Genomic DNA, 22,675 nt, shown 5'->3' on the forward strand with positions numbered 1-22,675 from the left:
AAAAACAGCTGGATGGCCAATCACCAGGAGACTGAGAGTTCTAGTTCTAATCCCGCTTTAGGAATAAAATGGAATGACTTTGGGTTAGTCACTCTCTCTCAGCCCAATTCATCTCACAGGGTTATTGTTGTGGGGAAAATAGAAGGATAGTGTGTTGGATAAGTTCGCTGCCTTGAGTTATGTGTGAAAATAATAAAGGCAGGACATAAATAAATGCATAAATAGGCAAAAGTAAACAAGGCATGTCTTTGCAATATTTTAATTTTGAATACAATCAGAAATAAGGCTACAGTATATAAAAACTCTCCAGAATGATGTGCCAGCATCAGCAATCAAAACAAAATCTCTTCCACTCCCTGTTAAGTCTTCAGTGTGGGAGAGGTTGCGATTTTGAATTTCTTAAAAACACAGATAACGCTACATCTCTAAGCTACCTCAGCTGAGTTTGGTTTTCTTTCATTTCTTTTTTTTTTTCCTCCTAAAAAGCACCTGCTTTTTCTCCTTTATAAACAAAACAAAAAACAAAAACATTTTGCTTTTAAGGCATTTTTTTCACTTCTATAAAATATAAATTATATGAAAATACAAGTTGGAAAATAGTTGAAGAGCATAATATAACAATCTTTTCTTCTTTTCCTAAACTTATCAGCTTAAAAAAAAAACAGATATAAAACAGAGACAAAAAAAGGAACACAATATTTTTGTTTTTTTAAAAAAACGTTCACTGAGGCAGTTAATTCCTGGAGATATTTCTGTCATAATAGATATGCATACATCAAGCATCATTTACCTTAGACATCTTTGGAATGGCAACACTAGTTCATTCCATCTATAGAGACCCCATCAGAAACATAACTGAAAAAAATCAGCTGTCAGTTCTGCAGTTAACTGTAATCTATGCTGAATTGGCTTTTTGTACAACTGTTTCACACATTCTCTGGTGAAGCAGACACCCTTGTTTGTTGTTGTTGTTGTTGTTTTAAAAGTAAGCCAAACATGTAATGTGTAAATGAGGCCTGAACCCCTTTTGACAAGAGCTTTCAATTGTCAATAACCATTAACTCGACACCTTCCTTCCTTATCTAGTTCACAGAGCTGAGTAAAGTATTTCTGCTAGTGCAAGGAGAACACACACTTTCAAAAGAAATGATACTGCCTGCCTGTCACTGCAATTGAAAGGTAGATGGCAGAAAGTTAGGTACAAACACTGATAAGGGAAGAATACCACCAGGGCTGTAATGCATTGCCCTTTCAAGATCCCTGAGAATATATCTGCTGTGAACACTGGACAGATTGAATCAGATTTTGAATCAGATTCAAAATGTTGGGAAGATCGCCAGAAAGTTGTAGGTGCAAAATTTCTTCCAGTCAACACTAAGTAGACCAAGCAACATGAACCAAGAGTTGAGGAAAGGCCGTTCAAAATGGATGCTTGAAGAATCAATAGCTCCAAACCATAAAGCCCAGAAGCCAATGGAAAAACTAGCTTTGCAAACCAAGGTAACACAGTGGAGTTGTTTGTGAGCTACACAATCCAAATTGGCTTGGAGCTGTTTTTTATCTATATGAAGTTACCCAAATCTAAATTATACCAATGACCACCTAAATCCTTACTGCTTCTAAAAGACAACCCATGTAGGCAGATCTCAGTGGACAAATACCATCTCCAAGTCTGCCATTTGAGACCTTTTAACTGGAAATACTCAACTTTCTGGAATATTTTGTGCCGTCTACTAAGGAATGATGACTCAGCTCTAATTAACAGCCACTGACTTTCCTGTTAACCTCTCCATCACAGTTACTAGACAAACGATTAAATAAAAAGGTACAAGTCTATTTTTTAATCTTTAATGAATGTGTAGAGTTTGATAGAATATAAAGCAGGGCTATCAGAAGGTTAAAAATCAACCAATTCTAAACCATAAGATTTCCCCAAATATACTTGAATAGAGATGCTCTGCTTGCTGATGCTTAATCCAAAAAGGTATAAACCCAACAGTATAAAAATAGTCCTATCTTCAGTTGGTCTAAACCAGCCTTCCTGATCAAATATGTTAAACCCCTATAGATTTCTCCACAAATGGAAGACATAACTTGGAGAAAGCTACTCTGAATTAATGTCCTAAAACTTCAGTATTATATACATTTTCCCTGGCCAAATTTCCTTTGAAGTCGCCAGGGTTTGCTCCCGAATCAACAAGCAAAGGATTATATTGTAGGAATACTAAGAAGTATCACTAAGACTTTTGTTTCATTTTTCCTTATAAATACCTGACTGGAAAAAAAATGGGAACATATCCCCAGAAAAAAATCTTGACCATTGTATATTTTGCTGCCATTAATATTGCTTCAAGATATTTGTTGTGAGTATCCAGTTTTTTGCGCAATGCATTCAGAACTCTGAAATAAACTTAACAATTCAACTCTAGTTGTTACATTTTCTAAAACAATTGAATTCATGTATGAAGCTGGAACCTTAATTGCTGGAACTGCAACTAACATGGACAGTTAATGGAATTCTGAAACTTAAAATTTCAGTATATCTGTGTCTCTTGGCCTTCCGTTACATGATTTTTTAAATGAATAATTCAAAGGTTACAGCCATTTGAATAGCATGTCAAATGAATTTGCCGTTTTAAATCTAATTTCAAAAAAACAAAAAACAAAAAAAAAACCAATGGAATTACCCCCAAACAGTCAGATGTCTCATATTAACTGTCTATTTTCAGAGGGTGACAATGATAACTCTGTGATAGTGACTTCACTTACAATGCAAGTTGTTTTCTATACATACACCCTAGTATCTTAGAGTCTAGACTTTATCTCTTGGTTTAGGGCTAAATCCCCCAAATACCATAGAAAAGACAACAAGGAAATAAAAGATGTCAGGTTTTAGGAATACCATTCTTTTCCACATCCACTAATCCTTCTTTCTCATTATCTACTCATTTCCCCCTTTCACTTCATTGGAATCAAATCCAACTGAGCCCTTGGTCCTGATTTCATTCCTTTCATTGCAAGAATAACCACTATCAGTGTTCCTGGCTCAAAATCTTCTTTCCATATCTTCCCAAGAAATTCCAAGCTTATCTTCCTTCAAACCGTACCAAGAATTTTCAGCCAGTACTAAGTTTATGGATGTTATCCACTGCTCACAACCTAGCTATCTACACAGACTTTGGATACTTGAAGTAATCTATTCTATACCAGAAGACCGAGAATGGTGGAATTATCAGGGTTTTGGTTTTTTTTGTTTTTTATTTGTTTCGAGCATTTGCAGAGCTATTGATAGTTGACAATATTCTCAATACCTTTAGCAATTCTGTAACATGCAATTAGAGGCATAATAGAAGAGGCAGCCCAGATAGACCTTATGCCATGCTATAAAAGTGAACCGAGCCTTAGCGAAAAAGGATCAAGAAAAGCAAGCAAGTCTATCACTTCTAATCTTCCTAACTCCACGTCATGTCCTCTCTACTGGTAAGTCTTTGAGAGGGAGTGAAAATACATTCAGGAACATTGATGAGTGACAGTCCTTGAAGACTGCAAAAGCCTTTATGGTACATTCATGGCTTCAAACAGCCTCACTTTATGATTGCCTGCTTAATATAAAATCATATCAGAAAGTAAGCCTGTGTAGTGCAGGCCAGTTGTGCTTTGTTTGAGCAAGGTTCTTTGTGTCCTGGAGGCCATACATGTCTCTAAGCTTGGAGGTAATCCTTTTTTTGGGGGGGGAGGTATTTTGGGTTGTTTTGAACCTTTTGGCAGGTAGAAGAGGTTCCTACACCTCAGTAACATAAGTCCAGAAGCCTCTTCCAGCTGCTAGAATTTTTTGCAAGGACTCAAAGCATTTGCCAAAAGAAGCAATGTCTAGGTAGTCCTAGACTTACAACCATAACTGGGATCAATGCAAGGCAATGTTAAGTGAGCTGCATCCAATGTGAGGAAATTTTTGCAATGATTATTAAGTAAATCACTCCAGTTGTTAATTGAAACACATAGCCATGAAGCAAATCCAGCTTTCCCCATTGACTCTGCTTCTTGGAAGCCAGCTGGGAAAGTTGCCAATGTTGATCACATGACACTGGGATGCTTTAACTATTGTAAATAGTCAAGTGCTTGAAGTTTAATCATGACCATGTGGATGCTGCAATGGTCATAAGTAAGAGGATCAGTCATGGGCCACATTTTCAGTGCTCTTGTAACTTCAAACGGTTGCTAAATGAATGGTTATAAGTCAAGGACTACCTGTACCAGAAAGCATTTATCTGCGATAGAAAATCTGCGACCCTCCACATGGATTGAATTACAACTGTCAGCATGACTAAGGAACGTGGCTCCTTGGGATGAAGTTGGAAGTGTAGCTTGACTACAGGTTTCACTTCCCCATTCTATAGTTCAGAGATTCACAACCTGTTTCAGACTGAAGGACACACTTGTCGTTTGTGGCAAGTTAGAAAGGGCTTCCCCCCAAAAGAGAGTCTATTCTCCAAAACACCTGAAGGAAGAACAAGAAGCAATGGATGGAAACTAATCAAGGAGAGATGCAACCTGGAATTAAGGAGAAACTTCTAACAGTGAAGGACAATTAACCTGTGGGACTACTTCAGAAGTTGTGGGTGCTTCATCATTGGAGACCTTTAAGATGAAGCTGGACAGCCACTTGTGTAAAATGGTATAGTGTCTCCTGTTTGAACAGGGGGCTGGACTAGAAGATCCTTTCCAACTCTATTCTATATTTTGTTCTATACTTACCATAAAAATCTATTCTCTAAGCTATTCTCCAAAGCACCTGAAAGCAGGACAAGAAGCAATGGATGGAAACTGATCAAGGACAGAAGCAACCCTGGAACTAAGGAGAAACTTCCTAACAGTGAGGACAATTAATCAGTGAAACAACTTGCCTCCAGAAGTTGTGGATGCTTCAACATCAGAAGTTTTGAAGAAGAGATTGGACAACCATTTGTCTGAAATGGCATACGGTTTCCTGCTTAAGCAGGGGGAGGGACTAGAAGACCTCCAAGTTCCCTTCCAACTCTGTTATTCTGTTAAATTGTGTGCAAAGAGCCCGTTCTAAGAAGACGATAGTACCAGCATCAAGAATCAGATAGGATCAGTAGAAAAACTAAAATTGATTTCATGTGGAATTTTAATTAAAATTAAATTAAATACTTTTCAGACAATGGCTCTTTTGTTTGACCCTTTCTGTCACATTTTGTTCAACCCTTTCTGTCATATTAAACATAAAAAAATTTTTAGTCACAACTTTGGAAATGCTCTAAGGCAGCGGTCTCCAACATTGGCAAATTTAAGACTTGTGGACTTCAACTCCCAGAATTCCTCAGCCAGCAAAGCTCAAGGTTTAGGGGACAAACTGTGATACTAGGCACCCAGGTTGTGCTTCACTGCTACAAAGCTTTATCTGAAAGGGATCTAACTGCTCTTGACTGATTATGAAAAAGCTAAATAGAGTCAGATCCATCCAGTACTTTGATGGGAGAACTTCTGGAACAGCCAGAGCTGTAAGCTGGTCTGAAAAGCTGAAAACACCCACACAAGCATATATATCCTGGGGAAAAAAGCAAACCACTTTCATATTGTTGCCAAGATAAATGACATGAATTTGTTCATGAACTCGCTTGAGACGCGAATTAAACTCAAAACAGACTACCTTTTTATTGTATCAGGTAGCAATGCCTTTCAAAAACAGATCAAATCTGGTCTATCAAGGACAATTAAATTAGAGGAATGGGTCCTCCTAAAATATAGTGAATTTGTTTGTTTTTCTTAACTAGGGTGACAACATTGTTCCTTCCTACTTTTTGCACCCTTACCCTACAGGTTACATAGCAGGGTCTCAGACCTGCTCTTTGTCAAATTCTGCTGACATTTCTAGCAACTCAAAGTTGTCCCACTTTCAACTTTGCATGACTGAAATGAGTCATTGCTATTACAGTTTGGGGTTTTTTTGCGGGGGTGGGTGGGAGGGAGTGAAGATCATATTACTGTTCTCCGCTTTGCAAATGCTGGCTCTCCATGTTTGTTCTTTGAAGAGTATTTCATGCATTATATTTCATCGGTGTACAACACAAATGATTAAATACTAACCTAAAAGTCATGAGGCTGACAAACCATTGGTCTCACAAAGCACATTTACAAATGTAGGCATGGCTGTATTCAGGGAAGGGAAGACTTAGGGTCCAGACCTCTGGAAAAATAAGGTTCTTTCCCCTTGATTTCAGTCTTCGTAAAGTCTGTTCAATTGCTTTACAAATAGAGTTATATTTTTTTAATCAGCAGATGATTCAAGGCAGGGCAGAAAGAGGGTATACAAATTCATAGAATATCTTAATATTCTACACCCCTTCCACCATAAAATATATTCTAATACACAGTGAAGAAAGAAAAAAAAGATTAATCCATTGAACTTCAACCTGCCCTCCTCTTGAAAGATATTTTGAAACAAACAAACAGCAAAAGCTAGCAGGAAAAGGTCATCTATTAATCGTGTCTTTTCAAATATTTTAAAGATGTGTTTTAAAATATGGGTTGTTTTTCTTTTTTGAGATAGTAGATATTTAGGACTCAGGTATTTGAGGGGATAACAATCAGCTTTGGCATTCTTTCCTTGTATCCAAATCAGGATGATGGAACTGTAGAGTCAAAACACCAAGCGTGTTTATTTTTGGACAACATAGCATGAAGAAAATTAGCATCTATATTATAACTTGCTCGGTGGCCCCGATTTATTTTAAATCCATTCGATGAAAACAAAAGTATCTGCCAAATTAGATAAGACCCCCTAACTTCTTCCATGCCTACTCTTAATGCTCATCCTTAAGAGTGTAGACATATTGATGAGAAGCCCATATATTTTGATGCGCTTATATTATCTCAAAAGAGCTTCTGACTACCCAGAGATTACTGAATCTTTTCTTATAAAATACTCCGTTGCAGATTGTTACAGAATATGATTGACTCCAATCTGATTCTAATGCTAAATCTGATCCAATTCAGTGATTCAGCTTGATTCAGAACATCAAGCTGAATGGGGTTTTCCAGCTCAATCCGAAAACCAATTCAGTGATTTGGTCCTATTGCAAGGCACTAATGAAACATTCATAGCAACTGATAACCTGTGAAAAGAAGCAGAAACAAGCCGTAACAGATGGACACTTGAATTGTCCCCACAAGAGAATCAACCACCCTACTTTTCAAACAATGGAATAGTTGAAGAAAGAGAGCAATGTTAGTTTATGGTAGGCAAAAATCAGACAGAGTGGGTAGCATCCTTCTAGAATAGATGGACACAACGAAAAGCATAAACCTTCGAATAAAATCTGTTAGTCTGAAAAGATGCTATCTGATCAGTGAGATAAGACTGTTCTCTAAAGTATCCTAGATAAGCATGTACTCATAACATGCAGACAAAAATCTAAATAAAATCTCAGTATGAAACTGACACAATTGAAAATGCACAAGCAGAGGCACAGATGTATTGACATAAGAGAATAAAGTGCAGGAAGTCTAGCATTCAAGCAAAACATCCATTAATCTAGAGTTCCCCATTCTTAGCCTACACTTGTATCTTGGTTTTCTACTGGTCTATTCCATCTGCTCATTTCTAGTGAAGTTCTATGTAGACGTATTTCGTTTTCTCTCAATGGCGATAAAAATCCGCAGCTGGCAAAACAAACAAACACATGATCTTTTTTTTTTTTTTTTGCAATACTGAAACCATTTTAGAGCTTAAGACTATTTTAAAAAATACTGGCACAAAATTTAATAAAATACAAATTCTTTTAAACATTTTCTTTAAACAAAAAAAAAAAAAAGAGGTGGGTTTTTTGGTTTCCCCCCCACCCACCCTGACAAACAGAAGAACAGAGACCTGTCTTATGAAATGCAAAAAATTATCTGAGATCACAGTACTTGATTATTCAGATATATTTTCCTTCTAAAACAGGACGGTTTGCCACTTAAGACTGCTCTCCATCAGTTAAAGACAGCATTGTCTTACAAACACACCGATCGTCAGTTTTTAAAACCGGGAAGAAAGGGGCATAATATGAATTCATTAAGTAGATGTAACAAAACGTCACATTTCCTGACTTCTAAAATCCCAGCTGCAAATACAACTCCAAGAAGATGTGACTTGGAAACTTGGTTCTTCCTCCTCCCAGCCAACCTATGTCACAGTTTCATTCAAAAGCTTAAAAAATCCTAGCCCTTCTTAAGTACAGCCAATGAAAAATTACGCTTTTTTTCTTTCTTTTCTTTTTTCTTTTTCTTAAGGAAAATAATGGTTGGGGGGTTAAGAAAGAAATAAAAGTCCTTATGTTCTGCAGATTGTTCGATTTTGGTAAAAATGGATCCATTCACTCATCAGCATCTGGCTTCACATCCAACATGGCATGGAGCTCTTCTGGAGTGTAACCCAACAAACTTTGCAGATCGCATACGAAACGATACACGTAGCGTTTTCCTGCAGTCTTGTGGATGATGTTCTTGTCATAGTAGTAACGCAATCCGCGGCTCAGCTTCTCATAGTTCATTTTTGGCTTGTTTTTCCTCTTGCCCCATCTCCTTGCCACCTGGAGAATGGGAACCCATAAAATTTAGTTCATGAAATTGTCAAGTGCTATGGAAATCAGGAGTATTAAAATTATTGCATGTTTAAGCTCTCTATAGGAATCTGAACTACTAGCGATCAATGGAAATGAGCAGAAGTTAAGAATAAAAATGAATTCAAAGTAGATTGGAGTTAAATTTTTCTTTTGGGCATGAAGGGATTCATGATTGATGTTGCATTTCACCCCTCCCTCGGGCTCAGCCTGGTCATCTCCTATGGAAATTCCTTAATAAAAATTAAGAAGAACAGAAAAAATTATCCAGAATGTAACAGTATTTCAAGTTTATTTTGGAAATGTGGGTGACACAAAGTGCCATTTTAATAGGCTTGGCAGACTTGTACACACGGCAGGACATTTTGGGTTCAAATACATACACTGATATAATAAATTTCAAAGGCTAAGAGTTAGTTCAAAGCAGGAATTTGCTTATTGGGATTAATGGATAACTAGAAAAGAGCCACGGGTGATTATTTTTATATATGATCCCTGTGATGAGACTATTAGCATAAAAATGGTAAAACTCTGATATACCCATAATGGAGGAAGGATTGGTGAAGATGGAACCAGTAGAGGTGGCAAAATTAACTTGTTTGCATAGAGAAAGTTGCATTTATTGCATTTATTAAAATACTGCATTTATTAAATACTGGAAACCCTGTATGGGCTTTTTGCTGAAAAAGGGGGCAAAATGCATTTGTGATTTATGGGTTTGATGATTAGAAATGATAGATTATGGAAGAAAGAAATTACAGTGGTATCTCAGTACTTGATTGTTTCAAATCTCTCAAATTTGGTATCCAATACATTTGGACATGAAAATGTTGTCCCAGTACTTGGACTTTGTTTAATACTCAACATGTTGCTATAGGAAGAGGAGGAAAGGTGTGGGAAACAGACAGGAAACTAGACATGCTGGGAAGGTCGCTACAAAAGGAGGAGGATAGCCACAGAGGACGGATAGGAAGTCAGCCATGCTGGAAAGGCCACTGATGTAGGAAAAAGAACAGGAAAAAGTTTTTCCTGGCTGAAACAAAGGATCATGTGGTAAATCACATGGTTTGTTTGATACTCTTCCTTTTTATTACCCACCAGAACCAATTACGCTGAGTACCGAGGTACCACTGTATGATGTAAATGTTATAAATGTATTTATAACTACTGGCAAAACGATTGCTATATGTGAATTTGACTTAGGGCTTTCATGTGTACAATCCAAATTAAACCCATCCTTACCTCATCAGGATCAGAAAGTTTAAATTCCCAGCCATCACCTGTCCAGCTAATGAATGACTGGCAGGATTTGTCTGTCAGAAGTTCCAGCAAGAATTGCCATAACTGAATAGGTCCACTACCTAAGATGACAGAGGAACAGGGAGAAAAACAAATAAGTATCCTAGAAATAAAACCCATAAATGAAATGTTGTCCCCAGGAACAAATTAGAAATGAGGAAACCACATTCAGGTTAGAGCTGTTTCACTGTTTATTTATTTAGCATGTATTTTACTCTCCTTCCCTGAAATCAAACTGGTGAAGTAAAGGCAAAAAGTTATTATTAAAATCCAAGAATAACACTGCGATAAATTAGAAAGAGTTAGTATTCAAACTGGTAGGCAGAAAGGAAAAAAAAACATTCACACAAGAAAGGCCTTGGTAAAGTTATGTCTTCATTAGAAGCCTGAAAGACAGGATAGCAATAGCGATAGCACTTAGACTTATACACTGCTTCACAGTGCTTTACAGCCCTCTCTAAGTGGTTTACAAAGTCAGCATATTGCCCCCCAACAATCTGAGTCCTCATTTTACCGACTTTGGAAGGATGGAAAACTGAGTCAACCTGGAACCACTCAGGATCGAACTCCTGGAATGAGCAGTGAGCTCTGCAGTACTGCATTCTAACCACTGCACCACCGTGGTTCAAGATGGCTATGCTTCTCTTCAAAAAGGGTTCCTTGTGTCATCAGATATCCAAGTGAAGAGGTTCTCTGAAGTTCCTTGGAGACCTGCTTTTCTCCAAACAAGGCCCACCTTGCAAGATGCCTTCATGCCTGGGGACCAGGTTATCTGAAGGACCATCTTCTTCCAGTCCTTTCTACCGGTCTAATCTGGTCCAGCCCGATGGGCATCTGGTTCCTATCAATCAAGGAATGTCAGCTGGCAAGGACCAGGCCATAATGCTTGTCCCTCCCTCCTGAGATAAGGATGACCCAGATTCTGCTGGTCTTTCAGAAGGTCTTAAAGACCTGGCTATGTGACCAGATCTGGGAGCCCAATTGTATGAAAAGCCCAGCTTTCTAGATACAATGAAACTGACAGATTACAATACTTGTAATCTTGACTGCTGTTTCTTTGTGTGTCCTGTTTTAATTGTTTTGATGATTGTTCTCCACCCACAGTCATGGATTTAAGATGAGTGCAGAGGTGGCATCAGTAGGTTCTGACCAGTTCTGGAGAACCAGTAGCAGAAATTTTGAGTAGTTTGGAGAACCAGCAAATGCCACTTCTGACTGGCCCCACCAACCCCATCTATTCTCTGCCTCCCAAGCCTCAGCTGATTGGCTGGGTCTTCTTTGGTTGCCCTGCACAGGAGAACGGAGCTGGAAAGCAGGTTAGTGGAGCGGGGAGGGAATGGTGATTTTGCAATATCCTTCCCTTGCCACGCCCACCAAGCCACATCCACCAAGTCATGCCATGCCCACCAAGCTACACCCACAGAATCGGTAGTAAAAAAAAAAATTGAATCCCACCACTGGATGAGTGGCTATACAAGTTGAATCACTCAATCAAACAAACATCAATAGCAGAACCTATTCTGGCTGTTGAGGAGACGGTCCCCATCTCTCATAAAAAGTCCAAATTCTAACATGTCCCCTTCTCCTAACTTGTCTCACAGCTAACAGCTCACTTATTTTAGCTCAGCTGCAATGGGTTCACGAGAGCTGTCACAATGCGTGCGATAATACCGCCATGCTGCACATTCCTAGTAGGTTCACAGGATGTCTTCCAAGCTTGTGCCTCAACTAAGGAGTTGGATCCTGCTGGAATGGCAGCCGCTGAATAGGAAAATCAACAGGATGTTTGTATGCCAGTTTAGAGCTTACATCTTAGTTACCTAGACAGGGTTTTGGCATTGTTTGCCAAGGGAGGGGCAGCCTTTCCCTCCCACCTGCCAAAAGATGCAGTGACCACAACCTGACCTCCATCAGGCTCCTGCCTCCGCGTCTTGCCTGCTGCTTCTCCTGACCTTGACTTTTTGTTCCTGGCTGTGTTTACCAAGAAGTGATAAAAAAAAAGGAGGCAGGTATGAAAATTACTGGCCTCCTTCCAAGGCGTGTTGATGCAGGAACAAACTGCACAATTTCACTGAGTTAACCGGTGTGGGGTAAAAAAAAAAAACCAAACAAATTTGGAGCCAGTTGGTGGCTATTAATATAAGGAGAGGCAGCCCTGTTGTTGTGGGTGGATGGAACAGGGGGAATCATTGGAACATGGGTGGAGAGAGACTAATCTCCCTATTAAATCACTCAGTGCTTTTTTTAATAGTTCCCTTTTTTCCTGGAAAAAGTTAGATTAAGCTCCAAGCAAGAGAAAGTCTGGCAGGAGATACAATTCGATTTTTAGACTTACTTTTTTTTTTTTTCATCTTCTTCACCTTCAATTTTGAAGGAACAAAACCTTGAACTTTCTTCTTCAGTGCCATTTTGGGTGATGCTAGCAAAGATACACAGAGGTGGCATTCAGCAGGTTCTGACCAGTTCTGGAGAACCGGTAGTGGAAATTTTGAGTAGTTCGTTGAGTAATTCTGACTGGCCCCACCCCCATCTATTCTCTGCCTCCTAAGTCCCATCTAATTGGCTGGGTCTTCTTTGGTTGTCCTGCACAGGAGAACAGAGCTGGAAAGCAGGTTAGTGGGGTGGGGAGGGAATGGGATTTTGCAGTAACCTTCCCTCAGGAGTGGGGTTGGAATTGAGATTTTACAGTATTCTTCCCCTGCCATGTCTACCAAGCCACGCCCACCAAGCTATGCCCACAGAACTGGTAGTAATTTTTTTTTGAATCTCACCACTGTACTGACTCCATCCTAAATAAGCAGGGGTTTACACAACAGGCTAACAAACAGTTTGCTAAAGAAGTCACAATGGTTTGCATTTACACAGCACACTAAATCATGCTTTACGAATCACAGCGGTGGAGTTCATGCTAAATCAAAACCAAGAAATGACTTAATACAAAACACAAATCCAGTTGTAGGTATGAGTGTATGGATATTATTGTATGCAGCCCAAAGTCACATTCTATAAAATGGATGGCTGTGTTAGCTATGAGTTGTAAATTAAATAAATAAATACACACAATTTGGTTAGTTGTTGGTAAAAGGGAGCTTGCCTTCGGGATATTTATGATCCATTTCTTTTTCAGTCATTCTTATAATTTTCTATACAGAAAGCTTCCCAGAATTGTTTGGAGTTGGGCAGCCTGTTTTAAATAAATAAATAAATAAATAACAATTATTCTTTTAACTGAACCTTTGACCAGCACCATTTCCTCTCCCTATCTTCTTTGGTTCTTGTGGTGAAAATATTGATGTTATGTGAGTAGTATGAACGTTCTAAAAACCAGAAAGTTCATTATTGGCTGAAAAAAAGCTCCATGAGTGAGAGGAGATGGACGGTCTATAAATTTAGTAAATAAATAAAAATGTGTTGACATGTATCTTTTCTGGTCTCCTCTAATATGCAGGCACAGGAACCTGCTTTTAGCCACTTATGTGAATCATAGCTGCCTCTATTGAAAAACTATCTTTTACAGATTAGCAGAGTTGGAAGGGATCTTGTAGGTCATCTAGTCCAATCCATCCAAGAAGGAGATCCTACACCATTTCTGACAAATGGTAGTCCAGTCTCTTCTTGAAATCTTCCAGTTATGAAGCTCCCACAACTTCCAAAGGCAGCTTCTGTTCCATTGGTTGTTTGTTCTCACTGTCAGAAAATTTCTCCTTATTTCCAGGTTGAATCTCTCCTTGATCAGTTTCCATCCATTATTCCTTGTCTGGCCTTCGGGTGCCTTGGAAAATAGCTTGACCCCTTCCTCCTCCTCTCTGTGGCAGCCCCTCAAATATTGGAAGGCTGCTATCATGTCTCCCTTGGTCTTTCTTTTCACTAGACTAGCCATGCCCATTTCCTGCAACCGTTCATCGTATGTTTTAGCCTCCAGTCCCCTCATCATCCTGGTTGCTCTTCTCTGCACTCTTTCCAGAGTCTCATCTTAACACAGAGATCGATAACTCTCTTCAAAGCTGGTCTTGGTCTGATTTGAATTGCAGCCTAATGAAGTACAGGTGCTCCCATATCTTGAATGAGTTTCCCCACTTGGCCCTTAAAAAAAAAAACTTTTGGCAGGCTGTCGGGTCCAATCCAGGCTTTAGAAGGGAAGTGCAAGTTGCTCACCTCTTCTTTAAATAGTCTTTCAGCAACACTTAGAGTAGATCTGACATTTAGAACTCTCTCTTTTATACAACAGTGGTTTCCTCTCTAGGTTGTCAGATGTGTTGCACCCCTTCATTATTTTTCTACACTGTTCGGTGTCCCTGTTCAGACACTCAACACAATTGTATTTAAGGTCAATTCAATCATGCCTTTTTCAATTTCAGTTTCCTTCTGCCGTGTTACTGATGTTTGGTCAAGCTGCTGCCCAAAAATTATATATCTTCCTAGTGGAAATATTCCTAGCTTTCCTGAGCTGGAGTACTGAGAATTTTGTTTATTAAATTTACAGAGGTAGATCAAAAGAAAGAATGGTTAGAAATTCACAGACATTGAGGTGGCACAATAGTATCTGGCTTTTCATTCTCTTCCATGGCTTAGATGGAAACTATGCTGTATAACTTAACAATTAAGAAGAGGGAAGTAACATGGGGAGGAAAACTACATAGTCAGAAACTAACGAATGGAGCAGCTAAGAATGTGCAAGAATGCAAAGAGCATCTTGTGTAATGTCAAGCAGGAAAGGCCAGGTCCACACATTAAACTGATTTATTGCTACTCATCTCTAAGCACAACCATCTTCTAATAATGGTTGGCAAAGGCTTGGTGATAGATAAGGGTCAACAGGAATTCAAGGGAGTTGGACTTAACTTGCTTGTGGCTATGTAGGAATTCTAGGCTGATTCCTCTTTTAACCCCACCTCCAGATTCTGCCACTCCTTCTCTTACACCCAGAGTTTCCTTAGCTCTGGCAACATAAATAGGGCATATTTTCTGGAGTACACCTTGCTAAGCCTAGTGGAACCAGTTTCTACATGCTCCAGCACAGTATGAAATCATTATCCAAAGAGACAGAGTTTGATAAAGCTGTCTGTACTTTCAACTATGTGCCTGATGAACCTAGAACAGAGGCCAAACGCTGATGGAATGATTGGACTTTAAATAGGACCACATCTATCTCCTGCTCAGGGGTGGGATGCAAATATTTTTACTACCAGTTCTGTGCACGTGGCTAAGTGGGCATGGCCATGTCCCTCGGTGGGCATGGCTTCTTTTTTTGCAGGACCTGCTCCTGCTCACACGCCATTTTTTTGCCTCCTGGGAGGCCGTTTTTCTCCCAGGAGGTTTCCCTGAGGCCCAGGAAGCAAAAAACGAGTGGGGGGGCTGTGCAGTACCCCTCCCAGGGCCCCTTTTTGCCTCCTGGGGCTCAGGGAAGCCTCCTGGGTGAAGCAGTTAAGATAGCGAGGATCCCGGCACAGCTGATCATCGGAACAGCTGATCATCGGGAGGGGAAAAATAATACCAGTTTGGTCGAACCAGTAGCTGTTTTTTTTTACTACCGGTTTGGCCAAACAGTAGCACTTTTTACTACAGGTTTGCTCAAACCAAGCCAAACCAGTAGAATACCACCACTGCTACTGCTTCAAAGAAAAGAAACTCTAAAAAAGCTCATGATGCACACAAATAGGAGAACGTCACACATCCAAAGAGGAAGGGGAAGAGAACATAAACATCACTGCGTGTACAAGAATCATCCCGAGTTTTCTGTTTAAAAAGTTAGTTTTGGATTCCTCTGGTAATTTTAAAGCAAGAGGGCTATCGAGGAAAATGTAGACACTACAATAAATTTAGGAGTAAGATTAAAACTGGTATGAGATTCCATCAATTGGACTCCATAAATTATTTAATCTACCTGAATTATGGCTATTTAACCTCTGCTTAAATATCTACTGTCTACCATTGGAGGTCAAACACATTCTAGTTGCATTACACTTTATTTAAATGAGTCCAACTGAAGCTGAAACATATTTCAGGATTTTCATTGTTTATTAGCCAGACTAAACAAAGGTCTGTAAAGACCACTCCTCTTGATTAATTTTTGTAGAGTCTGCAATGTGCTTGCTAACTCAAAAGTGTCTTTGTTAGGCTGTATTTAGACATACGGATTCTATATATTATGAAACAGAGAAATCATCTGATGTTGGCATTCTGGGCACAAATAACAATCTGCCTTTTGTGGTATAACCTTTTGAAATTCAATCAAAAAAAGGGGCTCTTCTCAGCCCAAACTGAATCCAGCAAGCCTGTTCATTTTGGGAATGGCTTGCAAGAAACCAACCCTTCTGCTCATCACAAGGAAGAGGAAGAACGTTCTGGGTTTCTTTCCCCAGTGTCTGCTGACCTTTGTACTATAGAAAAAGGGTGGACTAAGAATAGAGCCAGTCAGAGGTGCCTCACATGCTAAATGCGATTCACAATGAATGCCCTTGTCTCGCCTTCATCATGGTGAAGGAAACTCTTCAAGAACAGCCAATGGGGGATTGTTACACATTAGGAATCCTCTAGCATCACCATGAAAATATGATATGTCCAGTGGATTGTGGAGTGGTGACTACACTGGGAACCCTGTTTGAGGAAAGCCCCTTCAGGAAGTGAATACATAATCAGTGACATATTTGCAGTTTGGTCTCAGAAGATTCTGCTGGCACAACTCTAATTTTGTCCCTGGTAAACCGTCAGCCTTGTTGGGACTTTCTGGGAATGTCTTGATATAATTTTCTTCATTTTCTGATGTCACTTGATGGCAACTTCCTCCAACTTGTCATCTCCAGATATGTTAGCCAAAAAGGAGCAAATTGGTCAGGAATTCCAGAATTGAGCCCAAAACATCTGTACATCTTTGATCAGGCATTAACTGAACAAAGGTCACGGTAAAACTATAGTTCCCTGTTCCAAATTTTCTTAGAAGTTACATCTTTGACTAAAGGAAGAACATGCCATGCCTTCTACTACAGAGTTGGTGCATTGAGGCGTGGGCTCAGTTGAGTGCTAGGAAAACCTCCTGAAAGGTTAAAGCAGTTCAACCTTGGAACCAATAAGTGAAGGAGATGATAAGCTCCCCTTCTCTGCATTTGTTCAGGCAGAAACAGGAGAGGCATCCATCAGAGATTCTTTATCCTGGGCTCAAGAGATTAGAGTCAATGGCATAAGCATCCCTTTGCTGTATGATGTTATGAATGTAGCAATCCCACTGGCTTTAGAGAAAAGGCAGTCATCTGCAGACTTTAAAACACATAAACTCCTGAAGTCCTATATTCTGCTATTTTCTATCTGTAATCTGTCAGAGTCCTTCACAGTCAGGGCGAGAGGAAGGAGGGAGGAGGAAGGTGAAAGATGGGAGAAGAAGGAGGAGGGGGAGGGGGAAGGGGAAGAAGAGGAGGAGGAGAAGGAGGAAGAGGAGGAGGAGGAGGAGGAGGAGGAGGAGGAGGAGGAGGAGGAGGAGGAGGAGGAGGAAGATGAAGAAGAAGAAGAAGAAGAAGAAGAAGAAGAAGAAGAAGAAGAAGAAGAAGAAGAAGAAGAAGAAGAAGAAGAAGAAGAAGAAGAAGAAGAAGAAGAAGAAGAAGAAGAAGAAGAAGAAGAAGAAGAAGAAGAAGCTTAACTAGGGCACTGACAGCTTCTAATCCCATTGACTGTTTCTACATTTTTATGCAACCACTGTCTTCAGCTACTTTAGAAAAAGATTTGTGCTATTGCATACTTATGGTTTTATTTAGCTGTAACATGTCCTAGTGCTCCCAAAAATGGTGATTTGCAAAGCAGAGGGTTTTTTTTATTGTTGTTGTTGTTGTTGTTGTTTTAAAAAAGGAGAGAGCAGCACTTTTCCACATAACACAGCTTGTGGTTCCTATGTGACAAAATGCTAAGGAAGAGTATTCCACATGAAACTGTCAGCAAAACGGAGATGAATGAGAGAATCTGAAGCAGCTATGCAGAAACATGAGTAAGTAAATCATTAGCCTACCCAAACATACCTACATGTTAATAATTTATGGCCCATCAGCCACTGTCTGGAAAGAAGAAGAAAAAACTCCCTTTAAAAATAAGCCAAAACTGATGTAGTCATCCAGTTTTAAGATATTCCTTCTCATCCCAAATGAGTGGGCTTTTTGCAGATAAATGCCCCTCTGAAATTTCCCATTCTTGTTCTGAAATTAACTTGGCTTTAAGAAAATCCTATGGAAGTCTCACTTGGGGTGGGGGAGTGTAAAGTAATGTCTAGGGCAGGGGTGTCAAACTCAAGGCCCATGGGTCGCATCTAGCCCATGGGTCACATCTAGCCCATGGGGTACTCAACTCAAGGCCCATGGGTCGCATCTAGCCCATGGGGTACTTAGATTTGGGGTGTCAACTCAAGGCCCACATCAATGGGTACCCAGGCCCATGGGTCGCATCTAGCCCATGGGTACTTAGATTTAGGTGTCAACTCAAGGCCCATGGGTGATCTAGCCCATGGGGTACTTAGATTTGGGGTGTTCAAGGCCCATGGGTGCATCTAGCCCAACTTAGATTTGGGGTGTCAACTCAAGGCCCATGGGTCGCATCTAGCCCATGGGGTACTTAGATTTGGGGTGTCAAACTCAAGGCCCATGGGTCGCATCTAGCCCATGGGGTACTTAGATTTGGGGTGTCAAACTCAAGGCCCATGGGTCACATCTAGCCCATGGGATGCTTAGATTTGGCCCATGTGGCAACCCTGAAAACAACGAAGGACCGGCCCGCAGTGCCTCGGCCAGCAAAAATGGAGGCTCTGTTTTGGACCGTGATGGCCTCCTGCAGCCCTCTGCCAGCAAAAACAGAGCTCAGCGGGGTAGGGATTGTGTGCAGCCTGCCCACAGCCCTCCTGGGCTCAGTTTTCAGCTGCAATAGCCCCCTGCAACCATCTGCGAGCGAAAACAGAGTCAGTGATGTTGAGCTGGCCATACCCACCGTAGCCACAGCCCCCTGGCCCCCCGAGGTCAAACACAACCAGTGGTGGATTCAATATATTTTACTTCCGGTTCTGTGGGCGTGGCTTGGTGGGTGTTGCAGGGGAAGGTTACTGCAAAATCGCCTTCCCTCCCCATCCCACTAACCTGCTTTCCAGCTCCGTTCTCCTGTGCAGGGCAACAAAAGAAGACCCAGCCAATCAGCTGGGACTTGGGCGGTGGAGAATAGATGGGGGCGGGCCCAGGGAGAGGTGGTATTTGCCGGTTCTCCAAACTACCCAAAATTTCCCCTACTGGTTCTTCAGAACTGGTCAGGACCTGCTGAATACCACCTCTGAACACAATCCTGATGCAGCCCTCAATGAAATCTAGTTTGACACCTCTGGTCTAGAGAGCACCCCTCAAGCGTCTCTTAGGCCTGGAGCACCTATACATATGCTCAACAGGAGAAGGCGTCCTTGCAACCTTCTAGAAAATTACTCCAAACTGGACAGAATGGGAGAGAGAGAAGGGCACATCCCTCCCTTGGGATTTAATTATAGTCATTATGAAACTGAGGAAAAGTAAAGGGATGTGAAATTAAAAAGACGTCGCTAAAAATTAATACCACTACTTTGTTACACATTTGTCTCGTCAAAGTTTTTTTTTTTTTTTTCTGAAAAATCGCAACACCGGCCAACCATGAATGCTAACAGCTAATTTTGTTCTCATTTGCAAATGTCTAGCAGGTGTCGCTAGAGTAACTGAACCAAAACTGATCCACTTGTTGGACTTCTCCAACAGCCTAAAGACACTCTCATACCAGAACTTTTAAGAAGTACAATAGGCAGGTGCAAAATTTATCAGTCCAAAGCTTTTGATTTCCCGTTGGATTATGCCACTCTGAATTAATTCAGTGGTTCCCAAAAGTACAATCCAAACCAAAACTGGCATGTGATATTTCAGATATAACTTCCAGATTATGTTGGTCTTTGTCAGAGTAGGTCTACCTTTGCTGGGTCTAATTTGCACAACATACAAAGCCAACGTGTGTTTGTTTGCTTTTGGCTTAGTGGGTTGCATTTACCCCACCTCTGAATTTGTTCAATCACTTTTTGCAGTTTAATGCATTGTTTGAACCTGGCCATCGTGGTTCACTCCATAAATCTTGGCTGCATACTTGGCCAACCCGGGCTTTGCATCTGGCAAGGATTCACACAAGTGGCAGAGGTGATCACTGCTGTTTACAGCCTCCTGAACACTATGTTGCGGCTGGGATGTATTGTGAATTTGACCCATACATATTTGTTGTGGATCTGACAATCTTATCAATCAGTAATCCTGCTTGGGGGGGGGGGGATCCAGAAATGTATTTTTTGAGAATGGGAACATTTGCAGATAGCAGTGAATTTTCATCACTTCTTTCTATAAGCCATAAGAATTGTTTATCCTTTCCAAACTATCTGATAATATACAGGATAGCTCAAAAAGAAGAGGTCTGGGGGCCTGTAAGAGATCTGGTTTGCCACCTTCCTGAGATATATATTTTTGATTGTAATTATGCTACAGTTATTGTTGTTGTTGTTGCTGTTTTTGTCAATTTTGGAAATCACCTTTTAGTTGTATAATCTGCAAAATGGGAAAACCTGGTTTGACCCAACAGGAATTTGGTTTGGATTTTGGTTATGCCTTCCGTAATGGTTGAGTTTACGTATTGTGCTATGTTATGCCTTGTTTAACTACAATTTGAGTAACCTCCATTGGCTGGCTTCAAGAAAGCCATAAATCATTATTTAATGATCAAACAAGCCAGAAACCAACATTTACATATGCAGTGGCTAATTTCACACAACTACAACCCTACAGAATTCAGTATCTTCCTTGCCCTTCTGCACCTCTTGCTACCTATCTAGGTAGCAATGAATAAGGAACCATAGAAAAACATCAGCTTCTATAGATGATCTAGAACTAATTTAACAAAAGACAGGTGTGTTAGGAAGGTGATGTTTCAAAGTCTGTCCAAACCACCAACATAGTTGCTTGATTAAGAAGATCTGACAGATGAACTTTTACAAACTTTTTGATCTGCTCTGGGTGTGTGGAATAACATTGGGTGGGGAATACTGCAACACTTCTGAACAGCCCTGACAATTTGCCAAAATCAGTTAAGATGTGGAGCATAGATAGTGGTGCTTGCGCCTTCGTTGCCAACTTGAGAAAACATCAAAAGCCAAATTGGGTTTCTACCAAAAGCATCACCTTCTCAGCAAAGTTGTTATCATCAAGTAGGTTGTGCCTCGCTGGCGATTACAAACCGCACAAATAATCTTGCTGTCAGTGAAACTATCAACAAAGTAAAATCTACAAAACTGTTGGTCTGTTTTGCAGTTTACTGCAGAGATAAACACAATGTCATCTTAATTTCCCATAAAATGGAGGGCTTTCCTCTATTTATTAAGTCAGTATTTCTGAAGTTCATTACATGATACCAAAGTCTGTTTGGCCATTTTACAACATTTTTTATGAGAAAAGCTTGCATTATAATATTCATTTTCATATTACAGTGAAAGAATATAAGACAATTAAAGATAAAAACACCACTTAGCTAAGGTCACCTCCTGAACTGATAGGCAAAGTGAACCCAAGAACTCTTAGCTTATAGGTCTCACTTTTAATGAACTATTGGCACCTTTCACCTTTATGATTTTCCAGGATTCAAAGCCACTGCTGCCTTCTTGTTCCCCACAATACTAATCATCTAATAACGTATAATAATTTCTGAACAGGAAGCAAAAGCAACAATAATACGATCCACAGAAGACCATCAATTGGGAACTAGTATAACTTGGAGATCAACAAACCAAGAATTGGAATTCTATTTGCAGGACATTGTATTTTGTGATTTTCTCCAGTTCTTTCTCTTCTCTTCTGCTGTCTGTAGGTACCACAACATCCACTATGCAGACTTTTTGGTCTTTTTTTATCAACAACTGTTAATTCAAGGGGGTGCTTGCCTAGAAATGCAAACAGAACTGTGGCAAAGAAAGCAAAGATAGTACCAATAGTTAATCCCAAAGCAACCGAAGCACCACTTGAACACAGTCAGCATTGACAAAAATCACCATCAGTCAATTGCAAAAGGCAGCTTTACTTGGAACAGCTTACATCCTGAAACGATACTTTCTCCAGCATCAAACATCTGCCTATCTGAGTTCCTCGGGAAGGACTCAATAGATGGATAAAAATTCCAAATCCAGTCTAAACAGTTATTTATTATGATTGGTTGCACAGTCATCCAGATGCTGGATTTTGACTTATTCAACTTATTATTCTGTTGAGTGGCATATTTCCAACTGCAGTCATAGTAACCGACAAAAAATGACACTGTTCATGAAACTGTGAGCTACTGGTTGTCTAGGAACTCCCAACAATATAAATCTAGTAAACAAAAGAGTGAGTGATATACACCATGTGAATGAACATGCATCCTTGCAATATCTGAAACAGCTCAATGGACTTTTTGGATTCATTTCATATCTACCCCACAATCATGGCTGAACGGAGCCTCTCTCCATTCAGCCTCAATCAACATCCTACTTTCTGTTCTTCACCTACATCTACTGCTTCTACAACCCACAGATACAATTCATAGCTCAGAACTAAAATGACTAACCACTTCCTCTTGCATATAGCTCCTAAAATTATCTTTCATCTTCCCCAGAGGCACCACATACATGCACACACACTCACAAAGAATTGTCACCCCTACATATATTAAAAAAAAACCTCTGCAAATTGAAATAATAACATTCAGGT

At 40.0% G+C, this 22,675-nt stretch overlaps 1 protein-coding gene across 3 annotated transcripts in view; it reads right to left on the reverse strand.

The window, feature by feature from the left end:
- Positions 1 to 242: 242 nt before the first annotated feature.
- Positions 243 to 22,675, reverse strand: part of ETS1 (ETS proto-oncogene 1, transcription factor) — a 130,470-nt gene continuing 108,037 nt past the window's right edge. For all 3 annotated transcript variants that reach the window (XM_087970077.1, XM_087970076.1, XM_026681212.2), the window contains 2 exons: positions 9,867 to 9,985; positions 243 to 8,594 (listed from right to left, as the gene is read on the reverse strand). In XM_087970077.1, coding sequence (XP_087826203.1) covers positions 8,379 to 8,594; positions 9,867 to 9,985 — 335 coding nt within the window. In that variant the 3' untranslated portion in view covers positions 243 to 8,378. The remainder of the gene's footprint in view (positions 8,595 to 9,866; positions 9,986 to 22,675) is intronic.

The sequence above is a fragment of the Notechis scutatus genome, chromosome 7 (assembly GCF_049901735.1).
Source record: "Notechis scutatus isolate UNSWTSFEM ecotype Mainland chromosome 7, rNotScu1.2, whole genome shotgun sequence".
In the NCBI taxonomy this organism is placed as follows: domain Eukaryota; kingdom Metazoa; phylum Chordata; class Lepidosauria; order Squamata; family Elapidae; genus Notechis; species Notechis scutatus.